This window comes from Hippopotamus amphibius, chromosome X (genome assembly GCF_030028045.1).
Source record: "Hippopotamus amphibius kiboko isolate mHipAmp2 chromosome X, mHipAmp2.hap2, whole genome shotgun sequence".
In the NCBI taxonomy this organism is placed as follows: domain Eukaryota; kingdom Metazoa; phylum Chordata; class Mammalia; order Artiodactyla; family Hippopotamidae; genus Hippopotamus; species Hippopotamus amphibius.
In genome coordinates, this window is record NC_080203.1 from 77843824 (window position 1) to 77866057 (window position 22234).

The window sequence follows — 22234 nt, forward strand, 5'->3', positions numbered from 1 at the left end:
AGATTTCTTGATGGGGAGATTTTAATTACAGTGAACTCTATGCATTTTTTTTATTTAAAACTTTTTATTTTATATTGGAGTACAGTTTATTAACAATGTTGTGTTAGTTTCAGGTGCACAACAAAATGATGCAGTTATACATGTACATGGATCTATTCTTTTTCAAATTCTTTTCCCATTTAGGTTGTTACATAATAATGAGCAGAATTCCCTATGCTGTACAGTAGGTCCTTGTTGGTTATCTATTTTATTTCATTTTTATTTTTTTAGAAGCTCTTTATTGGAAAATAATTGCTTTACACTGTTGTGCCAGTTTTTGAGGGACACCAAAGTGAATCAGCTGTATTTATACATATATCCCCATATTCCCTCCCTCCTGCAACTCCCTCCCACACTCCCTACCCTGGCCCTCTAACTCAACATGCATTATCGAGTTGATCTCCCTTTTTTACACAGCAACTTCCCACTAGCTATCTATTTTACCTTTGGTAGTAGGTAAATGCTACTCTCTCACTTCATCCCAGCTTCCCCTTTGCCACCCCGCCATGTCCTCAAGTCCGTTCTCTACATCTACATCTCTATTCTTGCCCTGTCACTGGGTTCATCAGTACCATTTTTTTTTAAGACTCCGTATATATGAGTTAGCATACAGTATTTGTTTTTCTCTTTCTGGCTTACTTTGCTCTGTATGACAGACTCTAGGTCTATCCACATCATTGCAAATCACTCAGTTTCATTCTTCTTATGGCTGAGTAATATTCCATTGTATATATGTGCCACATCTTCTTTATCCATTCATCTGTTGATGGGCATTTAGGTTGCTTCCACGTCCTGGCTATTGTAAATAGTACTGCAATATAAAAGCAGCTCATGCAGCTTAATACCAAAGAAGCAAATAACCCAATCCACAAATGGGCAGAAGACCTAAATAGACATTTCTCCAAAGAAGACATGTGGATGGCTAAGAAACACATGAAAAGATGCTGAATATCACTAATCACTAGAGATATGCAAGTCAAAGCCACAATGAGGTATCACCTCACACCAGTCAGAATGGCCATCATCAAAAAATCTAGAAACAATAAATGCTGGAGAGGGTGTGGAGAAAAGGGAATTCTCCTGCATTGTTGGTGGGAATGTAAGTTGGTACAGCCACTATGGAAAACAGTTTGGAGGTTCCTTAAAAAACTAAAAATGGAACTACCATATGACCCAGTAATCCCACTACTGGGGATATACCCAGAGAAAACCATAATCCAAAAAGAAACATGTACCATAATGTTCTATGCATTTTTTTAAACTTCCTTTCAGACTTCCTCTTAGACCTGTGGATTATTTTGAGGCATGCTATTTAATTTCTAAGTATTTGGAGACTTTCCTGTTGTATTTTCTGTTATTGATTTCTAGTTTGATTTCATTATGATCAGAGAACATGCTCTATTATTACAGTTCTCTTAAATTTGATGAGGCTTGTTCCATGGCCCAGGATAGATTTTTATCTTGATAAATGTTCTATGGGTGCTTAAAAATGTGTACTCTGATGTTGTTGGGAGTAGTGTTCAATATTCAAATCTATATCAATTAGATTTTGTGGGTTTATTGTGTTGTTCATTTCTTCTATATCCTTGTTGATTTCCCATCCAGTGGTTCTGTCAATTGTTGCAAATTGTTGAAGTCCCCAACTATATTTGTGGATTTTTCTATTTCTCTGCTTCATGTATTTTGAGGCTCTGTAATTTGGAGTGTACACATTTAGGATCATTAGGTCATCCTGATGGATTGTTCCTTTATCATATCCATGTCCCTTCTGACTCTAGTAATTTTCTTTGCTTGGAAATGCAAGCTATCTTATATTCATATACCATTCTTGCTTCTCTTTCATTAATTTTTGCATGGTATATCTTTTTCCATTCTTACTTTCAACCTGACTATTTTGTTGTATTTGAGATAAGTTTCTTGTAGACAGCATATAGTTGGGTGATATTTTATAATCCACTCTGCTAATCTCTGTCTTTTAATTGGTATATTTAGACCATTTACATTTAATGTAATTATTGATCTGTGTGCTTAAGTTTGCCATTTTATACTTTGTTTTCTGTTTGTTTCCTCTGCTTATAATTCCTTTTTTCTCTTTCCTGCCTTATTGTGGATAATTTTAACATTTTCAAAGGATTCCATCTTTGTGTTTTTTGAGTATTTCATTCAATATAGTGGTTCTTATTTGGTTGCTCTAGGTTTTACAATATATACATAACTTATGACAGTCTACTTGTATCAGTGATTTAGCACTTCAAGTGAAGTGTAGAAACTTCATTTCCCTTTAGGTCCACCTACACTCAGTTTTTTTTCAAAAAAATGATAGTTCTAAGGAGATGTAATTCATATATCATACAATATATCCATTTAATATGTACACTTTAATGGTTCTTAGGCTTCTGCAAACATTACCACAATCAATTTTAGAACATTTTCATCATCCCCCAAATAAACCCTGTACCTTTAGCAGCTCACCTCTAATTTCTGTCCAACTCCCCCAATGCCAAGAAACCACTAATTTACTTTTTGTCTTTATGGATTTGCCTATTCTGGGCATTTCATATAAACTGAATCAAAATATATGTTACTGGCTTCTTTCACTCAGCATAATGTTTTCAGGAATCATCCATGTTGTACCACACAACAGTAGTATTGCCAAATAATGCTCCATTGTATTAATATGCCATGGTTTATTTATTTATGGATACTTGGGTTGTTTCTAGTTTTTGGCCATTATAAATAATGCTGCTCTGAACATTCATGTACAAGTCTTTGCTTGAATATCAATTTGAATTTTCTGGTTATATACTTTGTTGGGTCATATGGTAACTGTATGTTTAGCATTTTAAGGAACTAGACCATTTTATTTCAAAAGGGCTGCATCATTTTACATTCTCACACCAGCAGTGTATGATAATTCCAGTTTCTCCACGTCCTTGTCAACTCTTGTTATATTATTTATCTTGTTGAGTATAGTTACCCTAATGGGTATGAAATTGTACCTCACTGTGGTTTTGAGTTACATATTCCCAATGGCTAATAATGTTGAGTACCCTTCCCACTTTTTCAATATAAATACATCTTAATTGTCTCAAGTATTTCCTGTACATACAGGAAATGGGGCACTACATCAGACGGTGTTATAATTTTTTTTCTTTTTTTTTTGCTGTGCATGGGCTTTCTTTTAAATTGTGGTGAGTGGGGGCTACTCTTTGTTGTGGTGCGTGGGCTCCTCATTGCTGTGGCTTCTCTTGTTGCACAACATGGGCTCTAGGCATGTGGGTTTCAGTAGTTGCAGCACATGGGCTCAATAGTTGTGGTTCATGGACTCTAAAGCGCAGGCTCAATAGTTGTGGTGCATGGGCTTAATTGCATGGGTATGTGGGATCTTCCTGGAGCAGGGATTGAACCCATGTCCCCTGCATTGGCAGGCAAATTCTCAACCACTGCGCCACCTAGGAAGCCCAGATGGTGTTATAATTTTTGCTTAAACTATCAGAAATGATTTGAGAAACTCATGAGAACAAACACAGTGTATTGTATTTACCCCTATTTTCACCATTGTGGTGTAATTCTTTCCTTTCTGAAGTTCCAAGCCTTCAGCTGTTATAATTTCTGTTTATAGAACTTCTTTTAGCCCATCATGTGTAGGTTTGCTAGCAATGACAAATACTCTTCATCTGAAAATTCTTTATTTTTCCTTAACTTCTGAAGGGATTCTCTCTTTTTATTTATTTGTTTATTTATTGGCTGAATTGGGTCTTCATCACTGCATGCCAGCTTTCTCTAGTTGTGGAAAGTGGACGCTACTCTTTGTTGCAGTGTGCGGACTTCTCATTGCAGTGGCTTTTCTTGTTGCAGAGCATGGGCTCTAGGCACGTGGGCTTCAGAAGTTGTGGCATGTGGGCTCAATAGCTGTGGCTCGTGGGCTCTAGAGAGCAGGCTAAGTAGTTGTGGTCCACGGGCTTAGTTGTTCTGTGGCATGTGGGATCTTCCCAGACCAGGGCTCGAACCCATGTCCCCTGCATTCTTAACCACTGTGCCACCAGGGAAGCCCAGCTGAAGGGATTCTTTTGATGTAGATTTGTGGTTAACATTTTCCTTTCAGCATTTGAAAAATATTGTACCATTTCCTCCTGGCTTCCATGCTTTCAAATAGGAAATCTTTTGACAGTTGAATTGGTGTTTCCCTGTAAGTAATACACTTCTTTTTATTTTTTCCTGGCTGCTCTCAAGACTTTTAAAATTATCTTTAGTTTTCATAAGTTTAATTTTGTTGTATCTTGGCATGGATTTATTATATTTGGGCTTCACTCAGCTATTTGAATCTGTAGCTTTATTTATTTTGCCAAGTTTGGGAAGTTTTCAGCCATTATTTTTTTTTTAATTAAAAAATTGTGGTAAAATACACCTAACATAAAATCTATCATCTTAACCATTTTAAGTGTACAGTTCAGTAGTGTTAAATACCTCCATAATGCTGTGCACTCAATCTCCAAAACTCCTTCCATCTTTCAAAACCAAAACTGTATACCTATGAAACAACAACTCCCTATTCCCTTCTAACCCCAGCTCCTGTCAGTCATCATTGTACTTTATGAATTTTACTACTCTCAATACCTCATATAAATGGAACCACACAGTATTTGTCTTTTTGTGAATGGCTTATTTCACTTAGTATGTCAAGATTCATCCCTGTTGTAGCATGAGTCAGAATTTCTTTCCTTTTTATGTCAGCCATTATTTCTTTGAGTCTTCTTTCAGTACTTCTTTCTCTGCTTTCCTTTTGGACACTGATGATATGAAGGCTGGATCTTTTGTAATTGTCCCACAGATTTCCTGAGGCTCTGTTCTTTTTTTCCAGTCTATTTTCTCCTCATTGCTCAGACTGAGTAAATTCTACTGCTCTGACCTCAAGTTCACTGATTCTATCTTCTGTTATTTCCACTCTCCCATTGAGCCCATCCACCAAGTTTATTTCAGTTATTGTATTATTCAGTTCTACAATTTGTATTTGCTTCTTTTTTATATAACTTCTTTATCTTTGCTGAGATTTTATAGGTATTTGTTTTGAGAGAATTTGTAATTATTTCTTGGATCACTTTTATTATGGATGCTTTATAATCATTGTCAGATAAAATCTGATTCACCTCAGTGTTGGTGTCTATTCTCATTCATGAATGATTTTTGGCTGTAAACTGGAGGTTTTTGTATACTACAATATGAGACTCTGGAACCTATTTATTCTTTTTTTAAAGCAGGCAGTCCCTGTGTTGACGTATACTGTGAGGGCTGGATACTTGTGTGTGTTCCTACTGCATCCCACTGACATGACTCTGGTAAGAGTGGGGCATTGACTCACCCTTCCTTATTGCAAACAGGTAGAGGAGAAGTTCAGTTATCTCCTTGGCTCTGCTGACACTATCCCAGTGAAAGTGGCACACTGACCCATAGGGCTGGCTTCTCTTATCTTTGAATGGAAGTGGAAGCTCAGCTCCATAGTGGGCCCTGCTGACACCAGAGGAAGGGGGGAGAAGCAAAGAACCAACTGGCTCCACCTTTTACCACCTTGTTAAGCCTCACTGATACTGACTGGGGGTGGAGGCTCAATTCCAAGCTGTGCTGCACTGATACCAGGGCAGTGGGGACAAATGTGCTGACCAACCCTGCCTGACATTGCCTCTTTCAGTCTCATTGCTGCTAGGTGGGTATGGAGGTTCAGCTTCCCACTAGGCCTCCCTGACACCAAGGTTGGGGGGAAAGTGGAGTGCTTAGTAGCCCTGACATGTATCCTTCTTTTCCATATTTTTCATGTGGGGGAGTGGAAGGCTCCCTGTTGGACCCCACAGACATGGAGATGGAGATGAAGTCCAGGGATGACTAGCCCTGCACTGCACCAAGTTGTTAACTCTCCTTGCTTCTGGGTGAGTGTGGCAACTTAGGTTGCTACTGTACTGGGCTGACACTACTCTGGAAGAAGAATAGGAGCACTGTCTCCTTCTGCCAAATGAGGAATTAGAAGGACTGCCTGCTCAGCCCTGCCAACACTACCCTAGCAATGGAATTGGAGCATACCACCTTTTTTTGGTAGGAAGGGGCAGAATGGAAGATTAAATTCTCACTAGGCCCCATTGAAGCTGTGGAGGGTGCAATTTTTTTTTTCCCATTAATGTTTGGCTGGAGTAGGGCAGATATTGCCAAAAAGGTTTTCTGCTGTTAGGTGACCCTTTCTCCATTTCCTTTATATATGAGGTTCAGGCTTTTCTTAGAGCTTTTTGTTGTCTGTGCCTGTTGGCTGTAATGGCTTGGAGGCTTCTGCGATGCCTTGTCTAGGATATATGGGAGGCAAAAAGGAAACCAAGGGAGCCCACTGCTGTATTGTTTCTTAAGTTCTGAGGCAGTCTGCCTTGTTCTTTCCATCTTTCAGAATCTTATTTGTTGTGTTATGTTCAGGTGCTTGGGCTTGAAAGAGGGAGGACCTAGAAGAAATGGAGTTTTCCATCTTGGCAAAAATATAAGTCCTCTTAATTTCTTTTTTAAGAAACAAAAAAATCAGCAGAGCACACAACATCCTCAAAATGGATTTTTTTAATATCTAAGGGGATTTCTGGTAGTAGTAATGATTTAAGGAATAAACCACAGTGAAAGAGTATCTAGGAAAACTTATTAGAGGTTGAGACTTACCAGAGGTTGAAACTTACTAGAGGTTGAAACTTACTAGAGGTTGATACTTACTAGGTTTGGAAAGCCATGAAAGATACCTTTCCTAATCTCACTGGAAATTTGTGCAATATTAAACTGATCACTCTTGGTGTGGCCCAAGTTTTCATGCTATACAATCCTGCTTTGTGGGTTTGTAAAACTCTTTGTGTTTTTTTGGGGAAAGATGTAAGTGGCAGGGAAACTTTGGCTCCTTGTGTATAAGACAAGATTTGACATTCACATTTACTGTTAAGTAAAATTAAGACTGGTGGAAGTAGGGTACCCTAGGGGATTGCAATAGCAGCTGCTTTAAGTCTCAAAATTAATAGCACTAACATTTTTCCATGCTCACATTTCCAACTCTAAGTAGTAGTGACTTTTACTTGTTGGGATTCTTGTTGTAAAGGATACGATTTAAAATTCATCATTTCAGAAGAGGCCCATATCTTCACTTTACAACTCCTGTATTAGAGGTAATTTTCTGGTCCTTAAACCCTCCTCTCTCCCCCAAATCAGTATGCTTCAGATGCTGCTGCATTACTAGTACAAGGCTGATTACAACATTGGATGTTACAGGGAAAAAAGCAAGTGTCTGACCACGCTAAGTCACTTGGAGGCAGCATAGTTGAAAGAACTTTGGAGTCAGAAAGACCTTGGAGATCAATTCTTGCCTTTGCCACTAATTAGCTGTATGGCTTTGGGCAAATAACAATCTTTGTGAGCTACAGTTTGCTCATCTGTAAGATAGGAACAATATCCAATTTACAGGATTGTTGTGAGAATTCAGTGACATAAAGCACATAAAGTGAGGGCCTAAAGTTGGTCCTCAACAACTCTGAAAAAGCTTCTAGAGAACATGACTAATCTCTGACAGTTATGTCTATATTCATCTAATATTTCTCCTGTTGGACCATGTAATGTCTATTTCCTGCTTCTCCCATGCCTTAAATTCAATTGCTGTGCTTATATATGCTATAGCTTATGGTACAAAGAGCCATAATTCATGTAGAACAGCAAAAGATTGATATGATCATCTTATCCCGATACTTATAATTACTTAATATCTATAGTTTCCAGAGAAGAAGCCCAAGATGCTCAAAGAAAGGAAAAAAAACAATCAAAACTTTAAAAACTTTTTCAGTGCAACCTAAATATTTCATGCTCAATTCTCTTCTCTTTTATAGTACAGATTTGTTTCCATAGTACAAGATTGTTTTTCTGGTGTAGAAATGGGGGGGTTGAACCTAAATTTTGAGTTTTAATAGTATATTAATGATATTGTAAATATCATTGGTAATAACGTCTAAGTTTCTATCCAACCAGCCTAAAAGGATTTAGTAGTAAAGAGTGATGGACATCACCAAGACAGCAGTTTGCAGGTGGGTCTATGTCTTGTGGCTTTACTAAGATTTTAAACTTTCATTCAAACAATTCACTTTTAGCTTTTTCCAGCCAGAGACAGTAAGGCAAGCTGATGCCTTGTAACTCTAGTGGAATGCCTATGGTAGAAAAAGCTTCCAGCCAAGCAGGTCTAAAGAGAGCCCAGCCTGCCCAAGATTCAGGAAAAAGAAGATCAACACGAATACTTTAAGGTTAAGATTACGTCTAGAATGGACTTCCCTGGTGGTGCAGTGGTTAAGAATCTGCCTGGCAATGCAGGGGACTTCAGGCTATACTACAAGGCTACAGTGATCAAGACAGTATGGTACTGGCACAAAAACAGAAATATAGATCAATGGAACAGGATAGAAAGCCCGGAGATAAACTATGGTCAACTAATCTATGACAAAGGAGCCAAGGATATACAACGGAGAAAAGGCAGCCTCTTCGATAAGTGGTGCTGGGAAAACTGGACAGCTACATGGGAAAGAATGAGATTAGAACACTCCCTAACACCATACACAAAAATAAACTCCAAATGGATTAAAGACCTACATGCAAGGCCAGACACTATAAAACTGCTAGAGGAAAACATAGGAAGAACACTCTTTGACGTAAATCACAGCAAGATCCTTTTTGATCCACCCCTTAGAGTAATGGAAATAAAAAAATAAATAAATATGTGGTACCTAATGAAACTTCAAAGCTTCTGCACAGCAAAGGAAACTATAAGCAAGACGAAAAGACAACCCTCAGAATGGGAGAAAATATTTGCAAACGCATCAACAGACAAAGGACTAATCTCCAAAATATATAAACAGTTCATCCAGCTCAATATCAAAAAAACAAGCAATCCAATCAAAAAATGGGCAGAAGACCTAAACAGGCATTTCTCCAAAGATAGCATACGGATGGTCAAGAGGCACATGAAAAGCTGCTCAACATCACTAATTATTAGAGAAATGCAAATCAAAACGACAATGAGCTATCACCTCACACCGGTCAGAATGGGCATCATCAGAAAATCTACAAACAGTAAATGCTGGAGAGGGTGTGGAGAAAAGGGAATGCTCTTGCACTGTTGCTGGGAATGTAAATTGATACAGCCACTATGGAGAACAGTATGGAGGTTCCTTGAAAAACTAAAAATAGAGTTACCATATGACCCAGCAATCCCACTGCTGGGCACATACCCAAAGAACACCATAATTCAAAAAGACACATGCACTCCAATGTTCATTGCAGCACTGTTTACAATAGCCAGGACATGGAAGCAACCTAAATGTCCATCAACATATGAATGGATAAAAAAGATGTGGTACATATATACAATGGAATATTACTCAGCTGTAAAAAGCAAGGAAACTGGGACATTTGTAGAGACATGGATGGACCTAGAGACTGTCATACAGAGTGAAGGGAGTCAGAAAGAGAAAAACAAATACCGGATATTAACACATATATGTGGAATATAGAAAAATGGTACAAATCAACGGCTTTGCAAGATGGAAATAGAGACACAGATGTAGAGAACAAACATATGGACAGCAAATGGGGAAAGCAGGGAGGGTTGGGGGGGAATGAATTGGGAGATTGGGATACCAAATTATACACTCTAAATATATGCAGTTTATTGTATGTTAACTGTATCTCAATAAAAGTTCTAAAAAAAAAAAAGATTAGGTCTAGAAGCATCAAAAAGGCAAAATGAACACCTGCCCAAAGGCACAAACTAAGACAAAGAAGACTATTTTATTTTATTTTTTTATAAATTTATTTATTTATTTATTATTTTATTGGCTGTGTTGAGTCTTTGTTGCTGCACATGGGCTTTCTCTAGTTTCGGTGAGTCGGGGCTACTCTTCATTGTGGTGCATGGGCTTCTCATTGCGGTGGCCTCTCTTGTTGCCAAGCATGGGCTCTAGGCGTGTGGGCTTCAGTAGGTGTGGAACATGGGCTCAATAGTTGTGGCTCACGAGCTCTAGAGCACAGGCTCAATAGTTGTGGTGCATGGGCTTAGTTGCTCTGCGGCATGCGGGATCTTCCTGGGGCCTGGGATCCAACCCGTGTCCCCTGCACTGGCAGGTGGATTCCTACCCACTGTGCCACCTAGGAAGTACAAGAAGACTTTATTTTTGTTCTGATTTTTCTCACCATCCGTAACTTCTGCTCAAATTATTTAACATCCCTGAAGTTGATGTAAAATATGCGTGTAAAATTAAAATGTCTATTTCATGTGCAGGGATGATGTGAGGATTAGAGTGCCTAATACAGGGCCTGGAACATAATAGGGATGCAATAATTTTTATGCAATAATTTCAACTTTGCCTGAAATTAATATAATTTCACTGCTGAAAAGAACCATAGAGGTGATCCAATTTTTTTTCCTTTAAATGTGTAAGAGTTTTATCTGGCAGAAATTTGATCTCATACAGAAATCAGCTCAGACAAATTCTTTTGCTGAGCTTTTCTGTAACTAAGCTCCTCAGAAAAAGCACATATTGCAAGAGACTAACAGCTAACACCATAGTTAAATGTTACAGGATATTTATTATAGCAGGGCTTCGTAGGCAAAATTCAATCAATTACTGAGACACATATAGGTTGGTTAGATGTTAAGGCACACATATATCTATATGACTATAATCTCACTCTATTTCTGCCAACAATAAGACAGGAAGGATCAGTCCTTACAGAATGGTGATGGAGAGGAAATACTGAACTCCTTGTCTTGCAGTTTAGACAACCAGTTCTGCAGAAAAACTAAGATGGTAAAGGTAGAGTACCATTTTCAAAGAAGCTATGAAGACCTAAAATCATAGTAAAAACAGCTACTTGTACTGTGACTGAATATCAAATCACATGGGAAGTAAAAACATATCCTGGATTTTTTCTTTTCTAAGTTGTAAAAGAAGAAATAAAAAAATGAGGAACAAAAATGACAAAAGATAAAATAGATACATTGGACTTCATAAAAATTAAAAAATCTGTGCTGTGAATGATACCAACAAGAAAGTAAAAAGACTACCCACGGAAGGGGAGAAAATATTTGGAAATCATACAACATGAGACTGAATCCAGAATATATAAAAAATCAATAATAAAAAAACAACCCACTTGAAAAATGGGCAAAGATCTGCATATACATTTCTCCAAAGATGACATACAAATAAGCACATGAAAAGATGCTCAGCATCACTAATTATTGGAGAAATGCAAATCAAAACCACAATGAGGAGAAATCACCTCACACTGGTCAGAATGACTATCATCAAAAAGTCTACAAATAATAAATGCTGGAGAGGGTGTGGAGGAAGGGAACCCTTCTACACTGTTGGTGGGAATGCAAATTGGTGCAGCCACTATGGAAAACAGTATAGCGGTTCCTTAAAAAACTAAAAATAGGGCTACCATGTGATCCAGCAATCCCACTCCTGGGTATATATTTGGAAAAAATGAAAACTCTGATTTGGAAAGATACAAGTACCCCAATGTTCATAGAAGCACTATTTACAATAGCCAAGACTTGGAAAGTCTTGGCCTATTGACAGATGATTAGCTTAAGAAGATATCACACACACACACACACACACACACACACAATCAAATATTACTCAGCCATAAAAAAGAATAAAATATTGCCATTTGCAGCAACATGGATGGACCTAGAGAATATTATACTTAGTGAAGTAAATCAGACAGACAAAAACAAATATATGATATCACTTATATGTAGAATCTGAAAAATAATGCAAATGAATCTATGTAGAAAATAGAAACAGACTCACAGACATAGAAAACAAACTTATGGTTAACAAAGGGGAAGGGGGGGAGGGATAAATTAGGAGTATGAGATTAGCAAACTACTATACATAAGATGAATAAGGAACAAGGATTTACTGTTTAGCACAGGAACTTTCTTGTTGATGCAGTGGTTAAGACTGCACTTCCACTGCAGGGGGCGCAGGTTTGATCCCTTTTTGGAGAACTAAGATCTCATATGCCACACAATGTGGCCAAAACATAAAAAAGTAAATACTGTTTAGCACAGAAAACTATGTTCAATATCTTGGAATAACCTATCATGGAAAATAATTTGAAAAATACATATAACTGAATCACTTTGCAGTACACCTGAAACTAACACAATATTGTAAATCAAGTATAATTAAAAAAAAAAACCACAATGAGAATCACCTCGCACCCACTCTAGATGGCTATACTCAAAAAGACAGATTATAACAAGTATTGATAAGGATATAGACAAATTGGAACCCTCATATACTCTAGTGGGAGTGTAAAATGATACAGCTGCTTTGGAAAACAGTCTGGAAGTTCTTAAAAGCTAAAACATTGAGTTACCATTTGACCCAGAAATTCTACTTCTGGGTATATACTTAAGAAAGATGAAAACACATTTTCATTAAAAACATGTGCATGGATGTTCATAGCAGCATTATTTATAACAAGCCAGAGTGTAAACAACTCGTGTCCATCAACTGATGAATGGATAAAATATGGTATATATCCATACAATGGAACATTATTCATCCATAAAAAGAATGAAGTACTGATATGTGCTTCAACATGGATGAACTTTGAAGTCACTATGCTAATTGAAATAAGCCAGATAAAAGAGGACAAATATTCCACTTATATGAGGTATGTAGAGTTGTCAGATTCATAGAGATGTAAATTAGAGTAGTGGTTACCAGGAACTGGTGGGAGTGGAGAATGGGGAGTAATAGTTTAATGAATACAGATTTTCTCTTTGAGATGATGAAAAAGTTTTGGAAATATAGAATGGTGATGGTTGCACAACATTGTGAATGTACTTGATATATCCTTCAAAATAGTTAAAATGGTAAATTTTATGTAATATGTATTTTACCACAAGAAAAAAGGAATTAACTCTTTATACATGCTACAAAATCGATGAACTTTGAAAACATTATGCTAAGAGAAAGAAGTCAGACACAGAAGACCATATATTGTATGAGTCCACTGATATGAAATGTCCATAATAGGTATATCTATTGAGATAGAAAGTGGATTAGTGGTTGCCTAGGACTGGGATAGAGAATGGAGGAGCTGGGGAATGACAGCTAAAGGGTTTCTTTTTATGGTGTTAAAAATGTTCTAAAATTGATTTTGGTGGCTGTTATGCAACTCTGTGAACATTCTAAAAACTACTTAGTTGTACACGTTAAATGGGTGAATTATTTAGTATGTGAATTATATCTCAATTTAAGCTGCTTTTAAAAAAATGAAGATTATGACAGTTAATGACTAGTGAGCAATGTATTACTTAGGTGCATTGGGATTTTGCAGTGTACGTTATCATATTTGATATATTTATATTACTATGTTTAGCTACTTTAATAACATGTTCTATTTAAATTTTTTAAAAAGATAAAAGTGAGCTAATATCATTTTCTCAAATAAATTTCTCTGTCTAAAGGCTGGCATTTTTGACTATACTGACAAAGGCCAAAGTACCTTGTCACTATATCCACAAACTAAAAAAAAGCCAACAGGAAATGAATGTTCTTCTGAATGTTGGAACTGCAAATAAAATCACATCTTAAGAACCTCATATTTATATGGTGTATAATTTACAAAGCACTTTCTGATATATTTCTGATATACGAATCCTATTAATATCTTCGTGAGGTGATCAAGACGAGTGTTAGGCCATCACTTTCCCTTGCCCAAGAAATTAAACAGGTTTGATCCACCTAAGTCCCACAGCTAGTTAGTGGCTGAACTAGATCTGAATTCTAAGTCTATTTTCATCCAATGCTCTGTCTAGTCTACCATTCTATTCAATAAATTAGAGCACACAATGCTCCATGAACAGGACACATTTCTATACAGCAAAAACAAACTAAAAACATGAAAAATATATAAATAGGCCATTAATATAAAGAACTCTAACAAGTTGCTCATTTGTGTTTCTAACTCCAATTTATCTTTTTGTGATCTCTGAACAAGTGCACTATTTTATGTGCACTTATGGCTTTTAAACAAGGCATGAATAACATAAGACAAACTCAGACAGAGTTTGGGGCACATGGGTTCGAGGTAATAATTTTGTTGTTAAGTATTTTCTGAACATGTGCATTGTATTACTTTGGAATTAGACCTAGACATGGTCTCTTACTTCAAAGAACTGCCAATCTAATAGGAGGAGGAGGAAGCAAGACAAAACCAAGTAAGTGACAAACAAATAAATTTGAATTGAGGAGTAAAGAGAGTCAGGTTAGAACAAAAATGATAAGGGACTGGAGGGTAGATAGGATGGCTTTGAAAAATAAGAGTTTCAGAAAAGTCTTGGTTGGAATGAATAGTTCAAGTCTGCCATTTCATTGTAAAAGGGAGAGGAAAGAGATCCAAATCAGCACAGCAGTAAAAGTTCAGTTTGTATTTGTTTTTCTCACACAGGTCTCAACAAATGCAAGGACTGGAATTACACAGAATATGATTTAAAAGTTCATTGGTATATTTCTTAAGAATACAATGTTGAATGAATCTATTTCATTGAATGGACAACAAGGAAAAATGTCAAATTATTTGATGTTTGTTACAAGAAATGGATCCAAAATCTTTGAACTTATCAATCAATAATGTGAACAAAGAAAACAGTTTCTGTAATCTCCATGGCACTTAGCCCAACCTGGGCTGGGGGGGTGGGGGGTGGGGAGGGGAAGCAAATTCTTTTATCAATGATTCTTATTTAGGACCTCAGGCAATTTGGAAACAACATTTTCAAGATCACACATATAATCCAACTAACTCTGACCTCTGGATTCTTTTTTCCCCTTACACCTACCTCCATTAAACTCTTTCCTAAGAATAGAGAGAAATCTATGAGTAAAGAAAAATGGATGCATCTTGGTTTCTCCAGATCATTACACTCCCATCAGAATCTTGCTTCATACCCACTGGGAGAAATGATCAGATACTTTGCTGGAGACTGATACAGTGAAACAGTGATTGTTAGTTCTGGCTTAACAATATCTCATTGGAACTCTGACTTTTTTTTTCCCAGGGGCATTAGGAAATTTTTAAAACATTAACTTCAGTTCACTTCAGCTTTTAGTATAAGTATATGCCAAATGGCACGTCTTCTGGGAAGGAAAAGGAGTCTCAGCCAGGAAAAGCAATCCAAAATCGAGCTAACAATAGACTATTGTAACTCCAGGAGTGGAAACTGTAGCTTTAGCTCTCTGCTTGGCACATACATCAAGCCATGACATTCCATTGCTTCTCTGATGTCAGAGAAATGGAGCAAGAAGATGGACAACTTTGATGCTCACATTTTAAGACCCTAAAAACACATATATATAGAAATTCTATTATACTTAATTGCTAATAGTAGATGTCTGATAACTGAGGTTGTGGTGTTACTTTCCTTGTGTTACATCATAAATTTCTCTAATGCTTAACTTGATTTTAGAAGAAGCATGGGTTGCTCTTGTATTCATTAAAATTTTCAAATGAAGTTTCAGAAGCCAAAAATAAAATAAATCAGAATTATTGAGCCTAAAAAGACAAACTAAATAGCTTTAAGCCTGAAAACAGCTGGTTATATATAAAGACTAGTGCTATAGGATTCTCATACCACCACTGTTCAATAGAAATGTAAGCCACAGATTTGAGCCACATATATAATTTAAAATTTTCTATTAGCAATTTTACAAAAATCAAAAAAAAAAAATCAGGTGGGGTTCAATTTATTTCAAGATGGTGGAGTAGAAGAACATGTGCTCACTTCCTCTTGCAAGAGCACTGGAATCACAGCTAAATGCTGAACAATCATCAACAGGAAGACACTGGAACTCACCAAAAAAGACACTCCACACCCAAAGACAAAGAAGAAGCCACAATGAGACGGTAGGAGGGGTGCAATCACAATAAAATAAAATCCCATAATTGATGAGTGGGAGACTCACAAACTGGAGAACAGTTATACCACAGAAGTCCACCCACTGGAGTGAGGGTTCTGAGCCCCATGTCAGGCTTTGCAACTTGGGGGTCTGGCAATGGGAGGAGGCATCCCCAGAGAATGAGACTTCGAAGGCCAGTGGGATTTGATTGCAGGGCTTCCATAGGACTGGGCGAAACAGAGACTCCATTCTTGGAGGGCACACACAAAGTAGTTTGTGCACCAGGACCCAGGGGGAAGGAGGAGTGATCCCATAGGAGACTAAACCAGACCTACCTGCTGGTGTTGAAGGGTCACCTGCAGGGGCGGAGTGCAGCTGTGGCTCACCATGGGGATGGGGATACTGGCAGTGGGGGTTCTGGGAAGTGCTCATTGGTGTGAGCCCTCCCAGAGTGCCATTAGCCCCACCAAAGAGTCTGTAAGCTCCAGTGCTGGGTGCCCTCAGGCCAAACAGGCAGCAATGTGGAAACTCAGCTGCACCCATCCATAGACAAGCAGACTAAAGTTTTACTGAGCTCTGCCCACCACAGCAACACCCAGCCCTACCCACCACCAGTCCCTCCCATCAGAAAGCTTACATAAGCCTCTTAGATAGCCTCATCCAACAGAGATCAGACAGTAGCAGCAAGAAGAACTACAGTCCCGCAGCCTGTGGGACAGAAACCACAGCCATAGAAAGACAGACAAAATGAAAAGGCAGAGGACTTTGTACCAGATGAAGGAACAAGATAAAATCCCAGAAAAACAACTAAATGAAGTGGAGATAGGCACCCTTCCAGAAAAAGAATTCAGAGTAATTAATGATAGTGAAGATGATCCAGGACTTTGAAAAAAGACTGGATGCAAAGATTCAAAAGATGCAAGAAAAGTTTAACAAAGACCTAGAAGAATTAAAGAACAAACAAACAAGAGATTAGCAACACAATAACTGAAATGAAAAATACACTAGAAGGAACCAATAGCAGAAAAACTGAGGCAGAAGAATGGATAAGTGACCTGCAAGACAGAATGGTAGAAATCACTGCCACAGGGCAGAATAAAGAAAAAAAGAATGAAAAGAAATGAAGAGAGCCTAAGACACCCTTGGGACAACATTAAATGCAACAACATTCACATTATAGGGGTCCCAGAAGGAGAAGAGAGAGAGAAAGGACCTGAGACAATATTTGAAGAGATTATAGTTGAAAACTTCTCTAACAGAGGAAAAGAAATAGCCACCCAAGTCCAGGAAGCATAAAGAGTCCCAAGCAGGATAAACCCTAGGAGAAACACGCCAAGACACATAGTAATCAAATTGACAATTAAAAACAAACTATTAAAAGCAATGAGAGAAAAATGTCAAATAACATACAGGGGTACTCCCATAAGGTAAACAGCTGATTTCTCACCAGAAACTCTGCAAGCCAGAAGGGAGTGGCATGATATATTTAAAGTGATGAAAGGGAAGAAAGTACAACCAAGAAAATGCTACCCAGCAAGGATCTCATTCAAATTCAACTGAGAAATCAAAAGTTTTACAGACAAGCAAAAGCTAAGAGAATTCAGCACCACCAAACCAGCCCTACAATAAATGCTCAAGGAACTTCTCTAAGTGGAAAACACAAGAGAAGAAAAGGACATACAAAAACAAACCCAGAACAATTAAGAAAATGGTAATAGGAACATACATATTGATATTTACCTTGAATGCAAATAGGTTAAATGCTCCAACCAAAAGACAAAGACTGGCTGAATGGATACACAAACAAGACCCATATATATGCTGTATACAAGAGACCCACTTCAGACCTAGGGACATGTACAGATTGAAAGTGAGGGGAAGGAAAAATATTCCATGCAAATGGAAATCAAAAGAAAGCGGGAGTAGCAATACTTGTATCAGATAAAATAGACTTTAAAATAAAGGATGCTGCAAGAGAAAAGGAAGGACACTACATAATGATGAAGGGATCCATCCAAGAAGATGATATAACAATTATAAATATATATGCACCCAATATAGAAGCACATATATATATAAGGCAAATGCTAACAACTATAAAAGAGGAAATCAACAGTAACACAATAATACCAGGGGTCTTTAACAACCCACTTACACCAATGGACAGATCATCCAGAAGGGAAACTAAGGAAACACAAGCTTTAAATGACACAATAGACCAGCTAGATTTAATTGATATTTATAGGATATTCTATCCAAAAACAGCATATTACACTTTCTTCTCAAGTGCACATGGAACATTCTCCAGGATAGATCAGATCTTGGGTCGCAAAGCAAGCCTTGGTAAATTCAAGAAAATTGAAACCATATCATGTATCTTTTCTGACGGCAATGCTATGAGATTAGAAATCAATTAAAGGAAAAAAACTGTAAAAAACACAAACACATGGAGGTTAAACAATACGAGCCTGAATAACCAAGAGATCACTGAAGATCAAAGAGGAAATAAAAAAATACCTAGAGACAAATGACAGTGAAAACACAATTGATCCAAAACCTATGGGATGTAACAAAAGCAGTTCTAAGAGGGAAGTTTATAGCAATACAATCCTACCTTATGAAACAAGAAAAATCCCAAATAATCTAACTTTATACCTTAAGAAACTAGAGAAAGAAGAACAAACAAAATCCAAAGATAGTAGAAGGAAAGAAATCATAAAGATCAGAGCAGGAATAAATGAAATAGAAACAAAGAAAACAATAGCAAAGATCAATAAAACTAAAAAGCTGGTTCTTTGAGAAGATAAACAAAATTGATAAACCTTTTGCCAGACTCATCAAGAAAGAGGGAGAGGACTCAAATCAATAAAATTAGAAATGAAACAGGAGAAGTTACAATGGACACCACTGAAATAAAAAACATCATAAGAGACTACCACAAGCAAATACATGGCAATAAAATGGACAACCTGAAAGAAATGGACAAATTCTTAGAAAGGTATAACCTTCCAAGACTGAATCAGGAAGAAATAGGAAATATGAACAGACCAATCACAAGTAATGAAATTGAAACTGTGATTAAAAATCTTCCAACAAACAAAAGTCCAGGACCAGAAGGCTTCACAGGTGAATTCTAGCAAACATTTAGAGAAGAGCTGACACTCATCCTTCTGAAACTCTTCCAAAAAATTGCAGAGGAAAGAACACTCCCAAACTCAATCTACAAGGCCACCATCACCCTAATACCAACACCAGACCAAGATACAACAAAATAAGAAAATTACAGACCAATATCACTGATGAATTTAGATGCAAAAATACTAGCAAAAAGAATTCAACAACACATTAGAAGGATCATACACCAGGATCAAGTGGGATTTATCCCAGGGATGCAAGGATTCTTCCATTTACACAAATCAATCAATGTAATACAGCATATTAACAAATTGAAGGATAAAAACCATATGATCATCTCAATAGATGTAGAAAAAGCTTTTGACAAAATTCAACATCCATTTATGATAAAAACTCTCCAGAAAATGGGCATAGAAGGAAATTACCTCAAAATGATAAAAGCCATATATGAGAAACCAACAGCCAACGTTGTAAATGGTGAAAAACTGAAAGCATTCCCTTTAAGATCAGGAACAAGACAAGGTCTTTCACTCTCGCCAATGTTATTCAACATAGCTTTGGAAGTCCTTGCCACAGCAATCAGAGAAGAAAAAGAAATAAAAGGAATCCAAGTTGGAGAAGTAAAACTGTCACTGTTTGCAGATGACATGAAACTATACCTAGAAAATCCTAAAGATGCCACCAAAAAACTACTAGAGCTAGTCAATGAATTTAGTAAAGTTGCAGGATACCAAATTAACACACAGTAATCTCTTGCATTCCTATACACTAACAACGAAAGATCAGAAAGAGAAATTAAGGAAACAGTCCCATTCACCACTGCAACAAAACGAATAAAATACCTAGGAATAAACATAAGTAAGAAGGTAAAAACCTGTACTCAGAAAACAGTGATGAAAGAAATCAAAGATGACACAAACAGATGGAGAGATATACCATGTTCTTGGATTGGAAGAATCAACATTTTGAAAATGACTATACTACCCAAAGATTCAATGCAATCACTATCAAATTACCAATGGCATTTTTTTTTACAGAAGTAGATCAAAAACCCTAAAATTTATCTGGAGACACAAAAGACCCCAAATAGCCAAAGAAATCCTGAGGAAAAACAAAACAGAGCTGGAGGAATCAGACTCCCTGACTTCAGACTATACAACAAAGCTACAGTAATGAAGACAGTATGGTACTGGCATAAAAACAGAAATATAGATCAATGGAACAGGATAGAAAGCCCAGAGGTAAACGATGGTCAACTAATCTATGACAAAGGAGGCAAGGATATACAATGGAGAATAGACAGCTTCTTCAATGAGTGGTGCTAGGAAAATTGGACAGCTACATGGAAAAGAATGAGATTAGAACACTCCCTAACACCATACACAAAAATAAACTCCAAATGGATTAAAGGCCTGAATGTAAGGCCAGACACTATAAAACTCCTAGAGGAAAACATAGGAAGAACACTCTTTGACGTAAATCACAGCAAGATCTTTTTTGACCCACCTCCTAGAGTATTGGAAATAAAATAAAATAAACAAGTGGGACCTAATGAAACTTAAAAGCTTTTGCACAGCAAAGGAAACTATAAACAAGATGAAAAGACAACCTTCAGAATGGGAGAAAATATTTGCAAATGATTCAACAGACAAAGGATTAAAATCCAAAATATATAAACAGTTTATGCAGCTCAATATCAAGAAAACAAACAACTCAATCAAAAAATGGGCAGAAGACCTAAACAGGCATTTCTCCAAGGAAAACCTACAAATGGGCAAAAGACACACAAAAAGCTGCTCAACATCACTAATTGTTAGAGAACTGCATATCAAAACTACAATGAGGTATCACCTCACACCGGTTAGAATGGGCATCATCAGAAAATCTACAGACAATAAATACTGGAGAGGGTGTGGAGGAAAGGGAACATTCTTGCACTGTTAGTGGAAATGTAAATTGATATATCCACTATGCAGAATAGTATGGAGATTCCTTAAAAAACTAAAAATAGAATTACCATAGGACCCAGCAATCCCACTGCTGGGCATATACCCAGAGAAAACCATAATTCAAAAACACACATGCACCCCAATGTTCATTGCAGCACTATTTACAATAGCTAGGTCATGAAAGCAATCTAAATGTTCATCGACAGATGAATGGATAAAGAAGATGTGATACATATATAATGGAATATTACTCGGCCATAAAATGGAACGTAATTGGGACATTTGTAGAGACATGGATGGACCTAGACACTGTCATACAGAGTGAAGTGAGTCAGAAAGAGAAAAACAAATGTCGTATATTAATGCATATAGGCAGAATCTGGAAAAATGGTACATGTCAATAGGTATGCAAGGCAGAAACAGAGACACAGATGTAGAGAACAAACATATGGACACCAAGAGGGGAAAGTGTGGGAGGGGTGTCGGGGTGGGATTAATTGGGAGATTGGTATGGCCATATATACATTACTAATAAGAAAAAAAATCAAATTGTACAGTTTAAATACATGCAGTGTATTGTCAACTGTATCTCAATAGACGTTCATGGAAAAAAATAAATAAAATAAAATAAAACAAAAAATAAAATCAGGTGAAATTAATGTTACAGTTTAACTCAATATACCCAATATATTGCTTTTTTGGGTACTAAGTCTTTGAAATCTGCTTTGTGTTTGACATTTATAATATATCGTAATTCACATTGGCTATGTGTATCTTGATTTATTTAATTAGTTTTAAAAAACAATGTAATAATCATCTGGGAACCCATCACCCAAGTCAAAAGCTAGGACTTTGTAAACAACATACATCTGATTATATGGTTCCTTCTCACTCTCATTTCCCTCTCTCTCTTCTTCATCCAAGGTAAACTTTATCCTGAACCTTGTGTTCATCATTTCTGCAATCTCCTTCTCATATAATTACATCACATTTATATGTACTCTTTTTTTTTCCACACTCGGTTTTTGTTTTTATTTTTATTTTTTTTAAGTTTTTATTTTATAATCGAGCATTTTTTTTTGATTTGCATTAATCATTTTTTTATTTTTTATTTTTTGGGGGTACACAAAGTTCAATCATCTG

At 36.8% G+C, this 22234-nt stretch overlaps 1 protein-coding gene across 8 annotated transcripts in view; it reads right to left on the minus strand.

The window, feature by feature from the left end:
* EDA (ectodysplasin A) overlaps positions 1 to 22234 on the minus strand; it is a 370278-nt gene that overhangs the window by 66352 nt on the left and 281692 nt on the right. The window contains exon 3 of one of the 8 annotated variants that reach the window (XM_057718352.1): positions 9924 to 10227. The exons of the other annotated variants lie outside the window; for them this stretch is intronic. Coding sequence (XP_057574335.1) covers positions 10100 to 10227 — 128 coding nt within the window. The 3' untranslated portion in view covers positions 9924 to 10099. Of the gene's footprint in view, positions 1 to 9923; positions 10228 to 22234 lie in introns of those variants that run through there. 8 annotated transcript variants of the gene reach the window in all.